The sequence below is a fragment of the Heteronotia binoei genome, chromosome 12 (assembly GCF_032191835.1).
Source record: "Heteronotia binoei isolate CCM8104 ecotype False Entrance Well chromosome 12, APGP_CSIRO_Hbin_v1, whole genome shotgun sequence".
NCBI lineage: Eukaryota > Metazoa > Chordata > Lepidosauria > Squamata > Gekkonidae > Heteronotia > Heteronotia binoei.
In genome coordinates, this window is record NC_083234.1 from 74,792,078 (window position 1) to 74,805,948 (window position 13,871).

The 13,871-nt window shown below is 44.7% G+C and overlaps 1 protein-coding gene across 1 annotated transcript in view; it reads left to right on the forward strand.

Moving 5' to 3' along the window:
* TBC1D13 (TBC1 domain family member 13) overlaps nt 1-13,871 on the forward strand; it is a 33,534-nt gene that overhangs the window by 7,770 nt on the left and 11,893 nt on the right. Inside the window, exons 3-9 of the mRNA XM_060251211.1 lie at nt 2,564-2,604; nt 3,564-3,625; nt 6,165-6,264; nt 8,759-8,841; nt 9,224-9,383; nt 10,676-10,886; nt 12,309-12,472. Coding sequence (XP_060107194.1) covers nt 2,564-2,604; nt 3,564-3,625; nt 6,165-6,264; nt 8,759-8,841; nt 9,224-9,383; nt 10,676-10,886; nt 12,309-12,472 — 821 coding nt within the window. The remainder of the gene's footprint in view (nt 1-2,563; nt 2,605-3,563; nt 3,626-6,164; nt 6,265-8,758; nt 8,842-9,223; nt 9,384-10,675; nt 10,887-12,308; nt 12,473-13,871) is intronic.

Consider the following 13,871-nt stretch of genomic DNA (forward strand, 5'->3'; position numbering starts at 1 on the left):
GTGCGCACACACATAAAACTTCACAAGAGCTTGGAGATACGTATCTGTGGTTTGTCTCAGCCATGTCTTGAGGATGCTGCTGATAGAGATATGGCCTGAACTGCATTGTGATATGTAGAAAGTAGCTATCTGATGGTTTAACAGTGTGTGGTTCTCCCCACCCCCCCAAAATAAGGCTCTTTGCCCACCACTGTGGATTTTCTTCCCTCCACCAAATATACAGCAAACCATACTATGGCTCTTTTTTCCCATTGTGGGATACAAGCTGGGTTTGGAATAAACAAAACTGTTTTTTTAGTTCTTGTTATAAAGTAGCTTGATTTGCCAGGCTGTTTACTGGGTCAGCAGCCAGGAATTAATCTCTCTTCCTCCTCATGAGCCCCCATTTACTTGTTAAAGATAAAATACCAGTTTTTTCTCAAAGCCTTTGCCTAATCTAAAGGTAAAGGTTGTCCCCTGTGCAAGCACCAGTTGTTTCTGACTCTGGGGTGATGTCACATCATGACGTTTTCACGGCAGACTTTTTACAGGGTGGTTTGCCATTGCCTTTCCCAGTCATCTACACTTTCCCCCCCAGCAAGCTGGGTACTCATTTTACTGACTTTGGAAGGATGGAAGGCTGAGTCAACCTTGAGCCGGCTACCTGAACTCAGTTTCCGCTGGGATCAAACTCAGGTCATGAGCAGAGTTTAGGACTGCAGTACTGCAGCTTTACCACTCAGCGCCACTGGGCTCTTTTGCCTAATCTACAATGTGAATAATGTATTCTGAGAAGATAGGCTGGCTAAATACTTTGGTCACCTTGTTCTAAAAACTGTTGCAAGTAATAAATGTTTCGATATTGACCTCATTAACAACTGTTACACTTACCCCCCTCCCCCAACATACACTTAGCAGAGAGTTAACAAGGAATCTTGAAATAATCTGTGTAAGGCACCAGAATCCTTCAAAGGCCATCCTTACTGTCACTGAGTTACTAATTCTATAAATATTTAACTCCCAGACCTTAAGTCCTTGCACCAAATTTGATCTCTGCTTTTCAGGCTCTTTTTAGAAGTAGACATGTTTCTTATCCTACTGAGTTTTTATCTCGAGCAAGCCAGCGTGGTGACATGGCCATATTGCTGGTCTTAGACCAGTTGTTTTACAGCCCCATACAACCACGAAGCTGTCTGGGTAACCTTAGACCAATCATTTTCAGCATAAGCTACCTTAAAAAGTTTCTGTGAAAATAAAAAAGAGCCGTCTGCGTATGCTGCCATAATTTCCTTTGGGGGGGGGAGTTAAAAATACAATATATGTATATAAATGATTATTAAAAGGGATTTTTTGAGCAGGAATGCACAGGAACACAGTTCTGGTTGGCTTGGCATTAGGGAGTGTGGCCTAATGTGCAAATGAGTTACTGCTGGACTTTTTCTACAAAAAAGCCCTGTGTGAAACAATGGTGATGCCACAGGGTGTAGCCTAACACACAAATGAGTTCCTGCTGGACTTTTTCTACAAAAAAAGCCCTGATTAATTATAACAATGATAATGCTCTCTGGTCCAAACCTTAACTCATAATAAGCAATTTATAATATTTTCAGTTTTCCCTTCTTCCAAGGAGCTTAGGGTACCCTCTGTTTTTATCATAACTATAACATTTACCTTTTAGATGTCAAAGCACTTCATACACCTTAGACTGGATCCAGTGTCTCTCTTTTGTTAATGGAGAGACTTTCTCAGTCAGATCCAACCCATTATCTTGTACTGTTATAATCTCTCACCACAAACCCATAAAACAGTATTATCCTTGTATTGCAGGTGGAAGAGCTCAGATTCAGAGTGTGGTTTGTCTAAAGCCACCTAGTTTATTATGTATTTAAAGCATTTATTATCCACTTTTCTTCCTTTTGGAGCTCATAACAGATAAAACATGTAAAAGAAAGTATATAAAACTGAAATTTAAAGTCGCTATTTAGGACTACTTTAGTCAAATGTAGTCTTAAATAAAACTATCTTCAGCTGCCACCTAAAGATCAAAAGCACACCTCCCTGGAGAGTCATTCCATTGTTGTGGGGCCACCACTGAAAAGGCCCTCTCTCCTGTTCTTTGATTGGTGAGACAGTCAAGAGGGCTTTTCCCTGTTATCTTAATTCCTGAGTAGGAACATGTGCTTGAAGACAGTCCTCAGTTGTCCCCTAGTGGATTCATGGAACATTCTGTCTTTGAAACGGGGAGCTCACAGTTCATTCTCTTGGCTGTTCTGACACTCAGTTCTTTGCAGTAATTGCATTAAAGTGTAGTACTCCAAAACTGAATTCAGGACAGAAATGTGTTACTGTTAGCAGTAGTACCACTTGCTTGGGTATTGCATTTTTGTGCTCCCCGCTTAATTGTGAAATAAGTGTATATTTTTTCAGTTGCTCAGCATGCCAGCAGATTATTGGAACCTCCCTCTGAATGGATTGCTACCTACTGAAGCTTTTCATCCCTACTAGTAAGGCCAGTAATAGCACAGTAGTATGAAAAGGCAAGGTGTATCCATCCCTAATTGATTCCATGTCTTTTGTATTGCAGGGATTCCTTTTGAAGGTGGATTGCGCTGTCTCTGCTGGAAGGTGGGTCTTTGTGGAGGCCTTGCTTTGTTTATGGTGATGGGGTAGATTTTTAAAAATTTATTTCTGAATGCTTTATGAAGCTCTAAGCTAATCCTCAGAACAAACCCCATTTTATAGATTGAGGTGGGGCTATGAGAAGAGTGCTTTGCCTGAATGGCTGACAGTTTGGATGTTTAGAATTTTCATGCAGCTATGTGATTCTCAGCTAGGAAGCCAGATTTTGTCACCCTTCAGCATTTCTCTGAAGATCGTTGACTGCATTCAGACATCCCAATAAGCCATGGTTCGCAAATGGAGGTCTGATCAAATGTTGAGATGCTTCATAATAACCGAATGTTGATCGTCCAGCTAAGTGAGGATTTCACACTAGGACAGGGGTGGCCAAACTTGCTTAATATAAGAGCCACATAGAATAAACATCAGATGTTTGCGAGCCGCAGGACATGAATGTCAGATGTTTGAGAGCTGGAAGGAAGGAAAGAAAATAGATGGGGAGGGAGGGATGGAAAGAAAGCAACTTTAAATGCATTCTCCAAGCTGCTGGCTGGTTTGATTTAGAGAAATGATTTCAGGAGAGAAATGTCTTCTTCAAGCCAACCAACACAGGGCAGTGGGGACTTCAAGAGCCACACAATATGTGTGAAAGAGCTACATGTGGCTCCTGAGCTGCAGTTCGCCCACCCCTACACTAGGGTTTGTAGCAGTAATGTTAATCAGTTCCTGTAGGTTAGCTGTGATGTTTAAATCCACAAACAGCCGTTTGTTGGCCACAAACGCAGAGGGGTAGGGAAGATCTTTCCTGCTGGGAGGCAGAAGAGAAGCAAGAAGCAGAAAAGCTAGGGTTTGCATGGAAATCATGTTTTGTTATGCACAGTTGTTATCGTAAGCTAAGTTATAGAATCTAAGATTTATTGTGACGTCTGAATGAAGCCCTTATGTGCATGGTTCTCCCTACACAGATCCTCTTGAACTACCTCCCTGTGGAGAGGGCCTTATGGAGTTCCCTCCTGAAAAAACAGAGGTGAGTTAATATTTTCTCTAGTCTCCATTCTCTTCCTTGCGTACAGCTCACCCGTTTCTCTCCTTGGAGTTTAGCAGTGAGGATAGTACAATGGCTCCCTGATCCAGGTACTGCCACAGAACAGTATCAGGTAAACTCTTTTTTTTTTTTTTAAGGGCACCTTCTAGACTTTTTAGTTGATTCCTTAATTAATGTTTAATCTGTTAGTGAAATAAAAATAACTGTGCCTGGGTGTATTTCAAACTTCATTTTAGCAATTTTTAAAAAAAGAAGCTGGCAGGGTGGCATAAGGAACGCCTAATAAGAGTTCACTTAAAAAGTAGTAAGAAGGAAAGGTCATTTTTTTTACCCGTTTGTTTGAGTGACATCAGATACAACATGATGGTGCAAGTTTGAAGTCCAGATGTGTTGCCCGAAGTGTAGGAGCCCACCACAAGCCTGATGCAGTGCACCTGGCTGTAGAAGCTCTCGGAAGAGCAGCTGTTAGTCCTAAATGCTCCTTTGCTGTAGCTGCGCAGGATGCTGCAGGACTGGAAAGGAAATGGCAGAAGAGGACAGAGAGGAGGCATCAGGTGGGAGGAAATTGCTCTGGTACTTCCAAAAAAGCCAAGAGGTGAGCAAAAGAATTCTTGGACTGTGGGCCTGCCTTAAGTCATGCCAGCAAAATCTGCCATAGGGTCAGTATATCTGAAAATGAAGCAGCTTGTCGTTTGCACACCACGGTGAGTATTGTTTGCCCCTCCTTTGAACATACTGACAGCTGCCCTTTTGGGAGCTGATGGATCTAGCCCCAGAACATGGGCCCCAAAGGAGAGAAGGCTGGACTCAGTGCCTATCACTTTATAGGTGGTTTTTGTTTCTTGTATTGGATTGTTTCAGAAGTCTTTGGCTCATAAACTTGTGCAGGCTGCCTTGAGTTCACAGTTCTGGGAAGAAAGGTGATATGGGTGCGTCAGCCTAATGCAGGGGTGGCCAAACTTGCTTAATGTAAGAGCCACATAGAAAACATGTCAGATGTTTTGAGAACCGGAAGGAAAGAAAGAAGAGAGATGGGGGAAAGGGAAAGGTGGAAAGAAAGCAACTTTAAATGCATTATGCAAGCCATAATGATTTAAAGAGAGAAATGCCTTCTCCAAGCCGGCTGATGGGGCACTGGGGGCTTAGAGAGCCACACAATATGTGTGTGAAAGAGCCGCAAATGGCCACCCCTGGCTTAATGGCACTACTTTCTCACTTTCAAGATGACTTTATATTGTTGGTAGTTTCAGAGGGTAGATGTGTTAGTCTGCAGTGGAACAGTTGGATTTGAATCCCAGAGCACCTCAGAGACGAACTAGAATTTCGGGTGTGAGCTCTCAGGAGTCAATGCTTCCTCGGTCAGATGGAGTAGGACAGAACTCTGCTTCTGTTCCACTGTGTCTGATGAGGAGAGCTTTGACTCTCAAAAACTGACATCCTGAAACTCTCATTGGTCTCTGAAGTGCTACTGGACTCAAATCTAACTGTTCTGCTGTAGGGTAATTCTTAATTCCTGTTTCTAAGGCCAGTCTGCATGTGTGCTAGCTCTGAGGCATTTGTCTTCGCTGCAGTATGAAGAGTGGCTTTGGAGTAGCTGTTGACTGCCTTTTGGCAAATTAAGGAATTGCAGGAAGGGCATGGAAGTCAGTTAATGCTGCTGAGTACGTAGCGTGATTGTGGATGAATTAATGCAAGCGGATTCTAGAGAAGAGAGTAAATGGTTTTGTCCAAAAGAAATGGCTCTAAAATGAAGGCAATATGGTTGCTTCAGGCATTTTGAATTGTGGCCACCAAATTCCAACCCGTATGAGAGGCGTGCAGTGCTGCTTAGACTGCACTTTGGCACAGCCTCTTAGCCTCTTTGCTCCATAACGGCACAAATGATGAGAAGGCCTCTCTTTTACAGGATCCTGCTTTGTAAAGAGGTGTCTTTTTACCCTAGTTGTATGATAGGGCAGAAGTGTTCTCTCTAAGCCGTGGAGTCTCGTGAGCAAAAACTCTTATTTTGTGAGCTACTGCATAAATTAGCTTGCTCTGAGGCCATTTTTTCTGAGCTAAGGCAAAAATGTGTGAGCCAGAGGGTAAAAAACTGAGCTGGCTCGCACTAACTCGTCTTAGAGGGAACACTGTAAGTTTGAGCCCACTGTGTGACACAGAGTGTTGGACTTGATGGGCCGTTGGCCTGATCCAACATGGCTTCTCTTATGTTCTTATATGGCCCAAATAATTTAGGTATTGATAAGCCAGAAAGAAAAGACACCCAGTATTTGAAATCTGTCGGGAAAAATAAATTATTACCAGTTTATATTGGTGCGTTGGCCGTCTCACTTCCAACGTAGCACGCTGCTTCATTTAAACAGCATTGAGCGTATTACAGTAGCAAACGGTTTCAATCAGTGCTCAAGACCGAACTGTTCTGTGTTTGGCAGACTGACATGGAGAGAACTGATGATACAGGAGTCAAAGCTGCTTTGTGTTTGACCCCACCCAACACTTCTGCTTTCTGTTCTTCTCTTTCAAGAGATTTGTATGCTCAGTTCTTGAAGGAAATGATTATACAGCCTGGGATAGCCAAAGCCAACCTTGGGGTCTCCAGGGAAGATGTAACCTTAGAAGACCATGTAAGTTATGTCCCATTAACTTTAGTAAAAAATTAGGGTTAATTGTACAATTCTGGGATACAGTGATATGGAAGTCTGTTGGAGCATATGGAATGCTTTGTCGTCTTTTTACTTTGGGTTGAATTAGAGGACCAAATGTTCTTCATATTTTTTTGTCTTGGGCAGTTAAAACAGTACAGAATTGATTACATGGCTTATGGTTTGTGCAGAGCATACTTCTGAAACTGAAATATAATGATTGAATGCCCTCTAGTTTCATTTTTAAGACTATTTTAGCTATAGCTGCCTTATCCTATCCATGTAGACCATTGCTGTCTCCTCTGGGGTCTCCGGCAGGGACCTCTTCTAGCACATGCTGACTGAGATACCTTCAGCTGGTGCTGATAAGGATTGAACTTGGGATGTGGATCAGTCTTGTCTACCTTCTATCTTGCCTCTTCTCATGGCACCTATGAGCCTTTGTGTCCTGGCAGGGTTGCTTGGGCTTCACTGGTGGCTCATCGCTTTCAGAATGTGTTTCAAATAACTGGCCTCTGCGCTGAAAAGCGTCAATGTCTTTCTTCTTTTGGGGTCTCCTCATTGGTCCATTCCTGCCTGCATGCCATCTCCTATTCCCAGGACTGCCTTCTCATTTCTTGTTTGCCAATCGTTTTCTTTCTTTGCTATCCAGCTCCTTCAGCAAAGCCTGTCCCTGGAATCATTTACATTGGCTGCACTTCTGCTTCCCTTGTCACTGATTTCTCATTACCTCTTGCCTGCTTTTGGAGTATAGTGCCAGGACAGTAGCATGTGTGTGACGTGGTCAATAACTTCTTCTGCAGAGAGAGTCAAGGGGATGCTGAAGTGGGGAAAGGCTGAGTTTAGATTCCCTCTCATGTGCTGGGCAGACCTTGGGTTAGCCTAACCTACCTCACAGGGCTGTTGTAAAAGGGGGAGGATGGGCTAACACAGAGGTGTCAAACTCATTTGTTATGGGGGCCGGATCTGACGTAAATGAGACCTTGTTGGGCTGAGCCATGTTGGATTGGGCCACGTGTATACCTATTTAAGATTAGGTAGCAGAGATATAAACTTTATAAAGGACACAGACAAACACAACTAAAGGTTTTTAAAAACCACCATAAAACATGCTTAAAACATTAGCACTTGTTGGTCTTAAAGGTGCTTTCTTTGTATTTCTCCTATGGGATCCAGGGAACTAGGAAGCTCCAGCTCTTTCCCTCCCTTCCTCCCTCCCCAAGGAACCAGGAGGGGGAGGAGCCTCAACCAATGTTGAAAATCAAGGTTTTGCTCTGAAGCTCCTGTGCGATTGAGCAAGCCTTGCAAAGCAAGTTGAGATGCAGAAGGAAACAAGAGAGAGGGATTAGGAAGCAGATGACAGCCAGTTGCTCGAGGGCCTGATAGGAGCCCTCCGGGGGTGTGATTTGGCCCCTGGGATAACATGAGAGTGGCATCTTGGAGTATATTGCTGCCTGGATGCAACTCTGACAAAAGTGGATTCGATTAATCAGTTCCTCTTCATTCACTGTTACTGATTCCTTTCTTGTTGACACTGGAAGCTCCTTAAGGTACTGGCCAATCTCTTTCTTCCTTTGTCTCTCATTACACTCTGTAAAGCCCACTGTGGTGCTGGCACTATATGAATGAATGATGTATATCAGGGGTGACCAAACTTGCTTAACGCAAGAGCTACGTAGAATAAATGTCAGATGTTTTAAGAGCCGCAAGACATGAACGCCAGATGTTGGAGGGAGGGAAGGAAGGAGGGCAAATAGAAGGGGAAGGGAAGGAGTGGTGGAAAGAAATGCATTCTTTAATTGGCTTGGAGAAGTGATTTAAAGAGACAAATGCCTTATCCAAACCAGTTGATGGGGTGGTGGGGACTTCAAGAGCCACACAACATGTGTGAAAGAGCCACACGTGGCTCCCGAGCCACAATTTGGCCACCCCTGGTGTATATTGTAAGCTGGGCATAATCACATGTCTGGCAAGGCACTCTAAGATGTAGGTGCAGCTCCCTGGCAGCCATTTCTTCAGTGTCAGCAGCAGCAGCATCCTTTTCCCCCTGCCATGACCAACAGAACAGCTCCTGTGGTGCTACAGTGGTATTGGTGGAAAACTGGTGACAGCTCCAAGTTTGTGGAAGCACTCCTGGGCAATGGAGTCTAAGTGAACAAAAATTCTACTTTGAGCTATTGGCATTACAGTTGTGAGCTCCTGCATAAATTAGTTTGCTCTGGGGCTATTTTTCCTGAGCTAAGACAATGTGTGAGCCGGCAGCCAAAATTCTGGGAGCTAGCTCACACTAATTCAGCTTAGAGGGAACACTGCTCTTGGGAGTGGTGGGGGACGCATGATGTGCTTTGAGCTGTTGAAGGCGTTCTTGCTTTCAGGGCAATACTGACATTGGTGGACCAGGGGTCTGATTCATTGTAAGACAGCTTCATGTGACAATCTTTTCTGTGTTTTGCCTGTTTGAAATATTCCTGTGCAGCCGCTGAACCCCAATCCAGACAGCCGGTGGAACACTTACTTCAAGGACAATGAAGTGTTGCTGCAGATAGACAAGGATGTCAGGTGTGTGTGTGTATGAAAAACACTGGGGAGCAACTGGGGTGGGGGGGGGAGTCTGCCACAGGTGGCCTCAGAATATTGAATCCAAGTCAGAATTGCTCTGGTTTCAGACAGCCCTGCTACAATGTTCCCTCTAAGCTGCAGTCTTGTGAGCAAAAATTCTACTTTGTGAGCTACCGGCATTAAAGTTGTGAGCTCCTGAAAAAATTAGTGTGCTCTGGGGCCATCCTTCCTGAGCTAAGACAAAAATGTGTGAGCTGGAGGCTACAAATCTTTGAGCTAGCTCACGCTAACTCAGCTTAGAGGGAACACTGCCCTACTGAGTACTCTTGTTCTGGCATCCACTTTAAAAAAAAAAAACCCTACTATTCTCTTTACTGTCCAGGAGGCTATACCCCGATATGGCATTCTTCCAGCGCCCGACCGAATACCCTTGCCTGTTGATCCTGGACCCCCAGAATGAGTTTGAGACCCTTCGCAAACGAGTGGAGCAGACCACACTTAAGTCACAGACAGTGGCACGAAACCGGAGCGGCGTCACTAATGTAAGTTGCTTCAGTTGCACACACCTTTGAGGTAATAAGGTGGATGAAGGAGCAAAGAGATGAGTTTTCAAATGGGAAACTAGCAAGGTGGTGCTGAGGGGCTGGCTTTCTACTCTTCCTTGCCCCAGAGCTGAGAGAGCTCTCTGCAAGGCCCCCTTCAGGTGTGGGGGGATCCTAGGAAAAGTTATGTCTGAATTTAGGTACACAGATGCATACTTGTGAGAGCTAGTTTGGTGTAGTGGTTAAGCGTGCAGACTCTTATCTGGGAGAACCGGGTTTGTTTCCCCACTCCTCCACTTGCAGCTGCTGGAATGGCCTTGGGTCAGCCATAGCTCTGGCAGAGGTTGTCCTTGAAAGGGCAGCTCCTGGGAGAGCCCTCTCAGCCCCACCCATCTCACAGGGTGTCTCTTGTGGGGGAAGAAGATAAAAGAGATTGTGAGCCGCTCTGAGACTCTTGAGATTCAGAGTGGAGGGCGGGATATAAATCCAATATCATCTTCTTGATATGAAGTTGAGTCTTCTGAGAGGTGTGCTTTTTGTGTCCCAAACTTATCACTATATGTGGAAAAACAAAGTTGGGGAGGGGGCTAAGGGAAATGCAAATGAGAAATGTAAATTTTGAGGCTATTTTTGGATGAGAAGCATGGGAGTTACTAAAATCAGCCTGGGGGTGAGGAGGGGGGATGTTTATTAATTATTTGCTTTGAGAAATCTGTGTTCTGCTTTATTTCCTCTTGGGCAGCAGGAGGATGGCATGTATGTGCCTTCTTACGATCTCAAACACCCAAATAGTGTCTTCTCAACAATACACCTATATCTATCAAACGTGTCAGACTGAGAAATTTCTTCCTGAACCCAAAGTGGCAATCAGCAGTTTGGTGCCCGGGCTCTTATCTGGGAGAACCAGGTTTGATTCCCCACTCCTCTGCATGCAACTGCTAGAGTGCCCTTGGGTCAGTCATAACTCTCTCAGAGCTGTTCTTTCAAGAGCAGTTTCTGTCAGAACTCTCTCAGCCCCACCTACCTCACAGGGTGTCTGGTGAGTGGAAAGGAGATTGTACGCCGCTCTGAGACTCCCAAGTATGAATCTAGTTTCTCCTCCTCCTTTTTAAGAAGCATAGCAGATTTTGTCAGCATGCTTCCCCTAGCATAACAAACACTGCCCTGTAATATTTTAAAGAATTAACATGCTTATCGTGGTGTGAAAGCACAAAGGAGTATAGCGACAGCCTAAAATCTTGAGGACTTATTGCAACATAAACTTACTCTTCTCCTCACCTTTGTTTTCCCAGGTGAGTTCCCCTCATAAAACAACAGCACCTAATTCACTCAGTGAGTATGAAGTTCTGCCCAATGGCTGTGAGGCTCACTGGGAAGTGGTGGAGCGAATCCTATTCATCTATGCTAAGCTGAATCCGGGGATAGCCTATGTCCAAGGGATGAATGAAATAGTAGGACCTCTTTATTACACTTTTGCTACGGATTCCAACAGTGACTGGAAAGGTAAGAGGAGCAGCTGCCTGCTCAGCGGGTTCTTTGGTTAGGGTTCTTGTAAATGAAAACACCTGTATTTCACCTATATGAAAACACCTGTATTTACCTTTCCTTCAGCTAGGCTGGAGGTAAAATAAATATACGCAGCTTCAAGGCATAAAGATTAAAACAATGCAATATTAAAAACCACCTGAACAACAAAGATGCACATACTTAAGCTTGCAAATTGTAATTCCATGTATTATTTGCATAGCAATATAACAATAAACTACAACTCTCCATCACTTTCAACAAAAAGCCCTTTGGAAAAGAACCACTTCACAGACCTTTCTGAATGCTGGTAAAAACAGTATGGTCTCCCTCTTTCTCTCGTTGTCGAGGTCACAGAATCAGCTCTGCAGCCAAGTGAGCTCATAGAAACAGAGAGCTGGAAGGAACTTCAAGGGTTATTTAGTCCAGGGGTGGCCAAACTTGGTTAACATAAGAGCCACAGAGAATAAACATCAGATGTTTGAGAGCCACAAGACATGAACGTCAGGTGTTTGAGAGCCACAAAGAAGGAAGGGAGAGAAGGAGGGAGGCGAGACAAATAGATGGGGGAGGGAGAGGTGGAAATAAAGCAGCTTTAAATGCATTCTCCAAGCCGTTGACTGGCTTGGCTTGGAGAAGTGATTTAAAGAAACAAATGTCTTTTCCAAGCTGGCCAGTGGGGTGGCGGGGGCTTGAAGAGCCACAGAATATGTGTGAAAGAGCCACGTATGGCTCTTGAGCCACAGTTTGGCCACCCCTGATCTAATCCAACCTCCTGCACAACGCAGGAAATTCACAGTTACCTTCCCCTCCCTCCGCTCCCCCAGTCTTCCCTGCTCTGCGCCCAGAGGAAGGCAAAAAAGCTCCAAGATCCTTGGGCTAATCTGGCCTGGAGGAAAATTTCTTCCTGACCCCAAAGTGGCAAGCAGCATTACTCTCGGCATATAAGAAAGCACCAAGACTGCCCTATTACTGCACCTCTTGAACAGCTGGAACAGGCAGCGGGAACTGATTGGAGGAACTCGGACAGCAAATGGGATTGTATAGGGAGAGCCAGTCATTTAGGTATGTAGGTTCCAGGCTGTGAAGGTCTTTAAATAACCAGCACCTTAAATTGAGCCCAAAAACAAATGACCGGTGAAGCAATTTTAGAACAGGAATAGGGTGTTCAGAGGTGTTTGTCCCAGTCTGGAAACAAACAGCTGCATTTTGTGTTGGAAGAAGTTTCCAAAAACTCATTAAGGGCGCAGCTCCAGATAGAACATGTTACAGTAGACTGAAAGGAGGTTGAAATAGGATGAAATTAGCATGGCTGGGCTAGTCAAGCCCAGAAGAGGCAGGGTCTGTTCCATCTTTTTTTGTAGGTGAAAGAGTGCTCCTCTTCTTGTTTTTCCTGCACAGAACACGCAGAAGCAGATACTTTCTTCTGTTTCACCAACCTCATGTCTGAGATCAGGGACAATTTCATCAAGAGTCTGGATGACTCCCAATGTGGCATCACCTACAAAATGGAGAAGGTTTACTCCACTTTGAAAGAGACAGATATGGAGCTTTATATGAAATTGGTAAGGAATTATGCCAATACCTACTTCAGTGGCTTGTCACACTTCAGACGTTCTGCCGAACCATAGTTTGTCTTAACTGTAGCTTAGAACACAGACCAGACTGTCAGTGGGCAGACTCAGCATACACAACTGGTTCTCTGTGCAAGGGAACAAGATGAATCCCTGAGATGCTGGCAGGGCCTCTGGAGCTCACTTTGCTCCCCGTGTGTTTGGCCAAGTGCAGCCCTCATTCCCCCTTCACTTTGTTTGTTGACCGGGCAGAAATCTTCGCAAGTAGAAGTTGTGGGGTTTTGACTTTAAAAAAATACCTCTCCCTGACCCTTGGTGGGGGTGGGGGAATAATGCACTCTTAAAGCTGTTTCTCCATTTGCAAACCACACTGCTTGCATTATACCTACCCCAGATTTTTGATTGCTTTGATCGATTGAGGCTCAGTGGACATGTCTGGAATTCACTGCCACTGCTTCAAGAGGGAATTGGATAAGCATAGGGAGCAGAGGTCTATCAGTGGCTCTTAGCCACAGCATATTGTTGGAACTCTCTGTCTGGGGCAGTGATGCTCTGTATTCTTGGTGCCTGGGAGGGGCAACAGTGGGAGGACTGCTGGTGTCCTGGCCCCACTGGTGGACCTTCTGATGGCACCTGGGTTTTTTGGCCACTGTGTGACACAGGGTGTTGGACTGGATGGGCCATTGGCCTGATCCAACATGGCTTCTCTTATGTTCTTATGTGACACAGAGTGTTGGACTGGAGGGGCCATTGGCCTGATCCAGAATGGCTTCTCTTATGTGACACAGTGTTGGGATGGATGGGCCACTGGCCTGATTCAACATGGCTTCTCTTATGTTCTTATGTGACACAGTGTTGGACTGGATGGGCCATTGGTCTGATCCAGCATGGCTTCTCTTATGTTCTTATGCTTCAGAAGACTGGCTGGAGGCTCACAAATTCTTACTGTACTAAGAGGTGCCAGCACTCAATTCTAGCCTTTGCTAGAATGCCTAGAAAAAGTATCTTGAGTTTGTGCTCAGCTGCAAATCAGCTACCCTTTCCATTCTGCCTGAGGAAGAGTTCTGTGTCACTTGAAAACTTTGCATTGTCCAATGCTCACCTACTGAAAGCATTCTTGTCCTCTTGGGTTTCTTTCTGACTGCACAGAACTGCTGTTCTCCACAAGCTACTGCTCTCTAGGCAGTTAAGCTGAGTTTCCATTTAGCCACTACACCGCTTGAGAGGAAGCTTGTGGTTTTCAACCAGCAGCGTTTCCTTCCACCTCAAACTTTGAGAGAGAATAGTTTTACAGATCACTAGTTTGAAAAAAAAAAGCCTAACATTTGCCGCAGTGGGAAATAGAAAAGGGCTGCAGCTAAATGTTTCAGTCGGAAACCCCTCTTCAGAG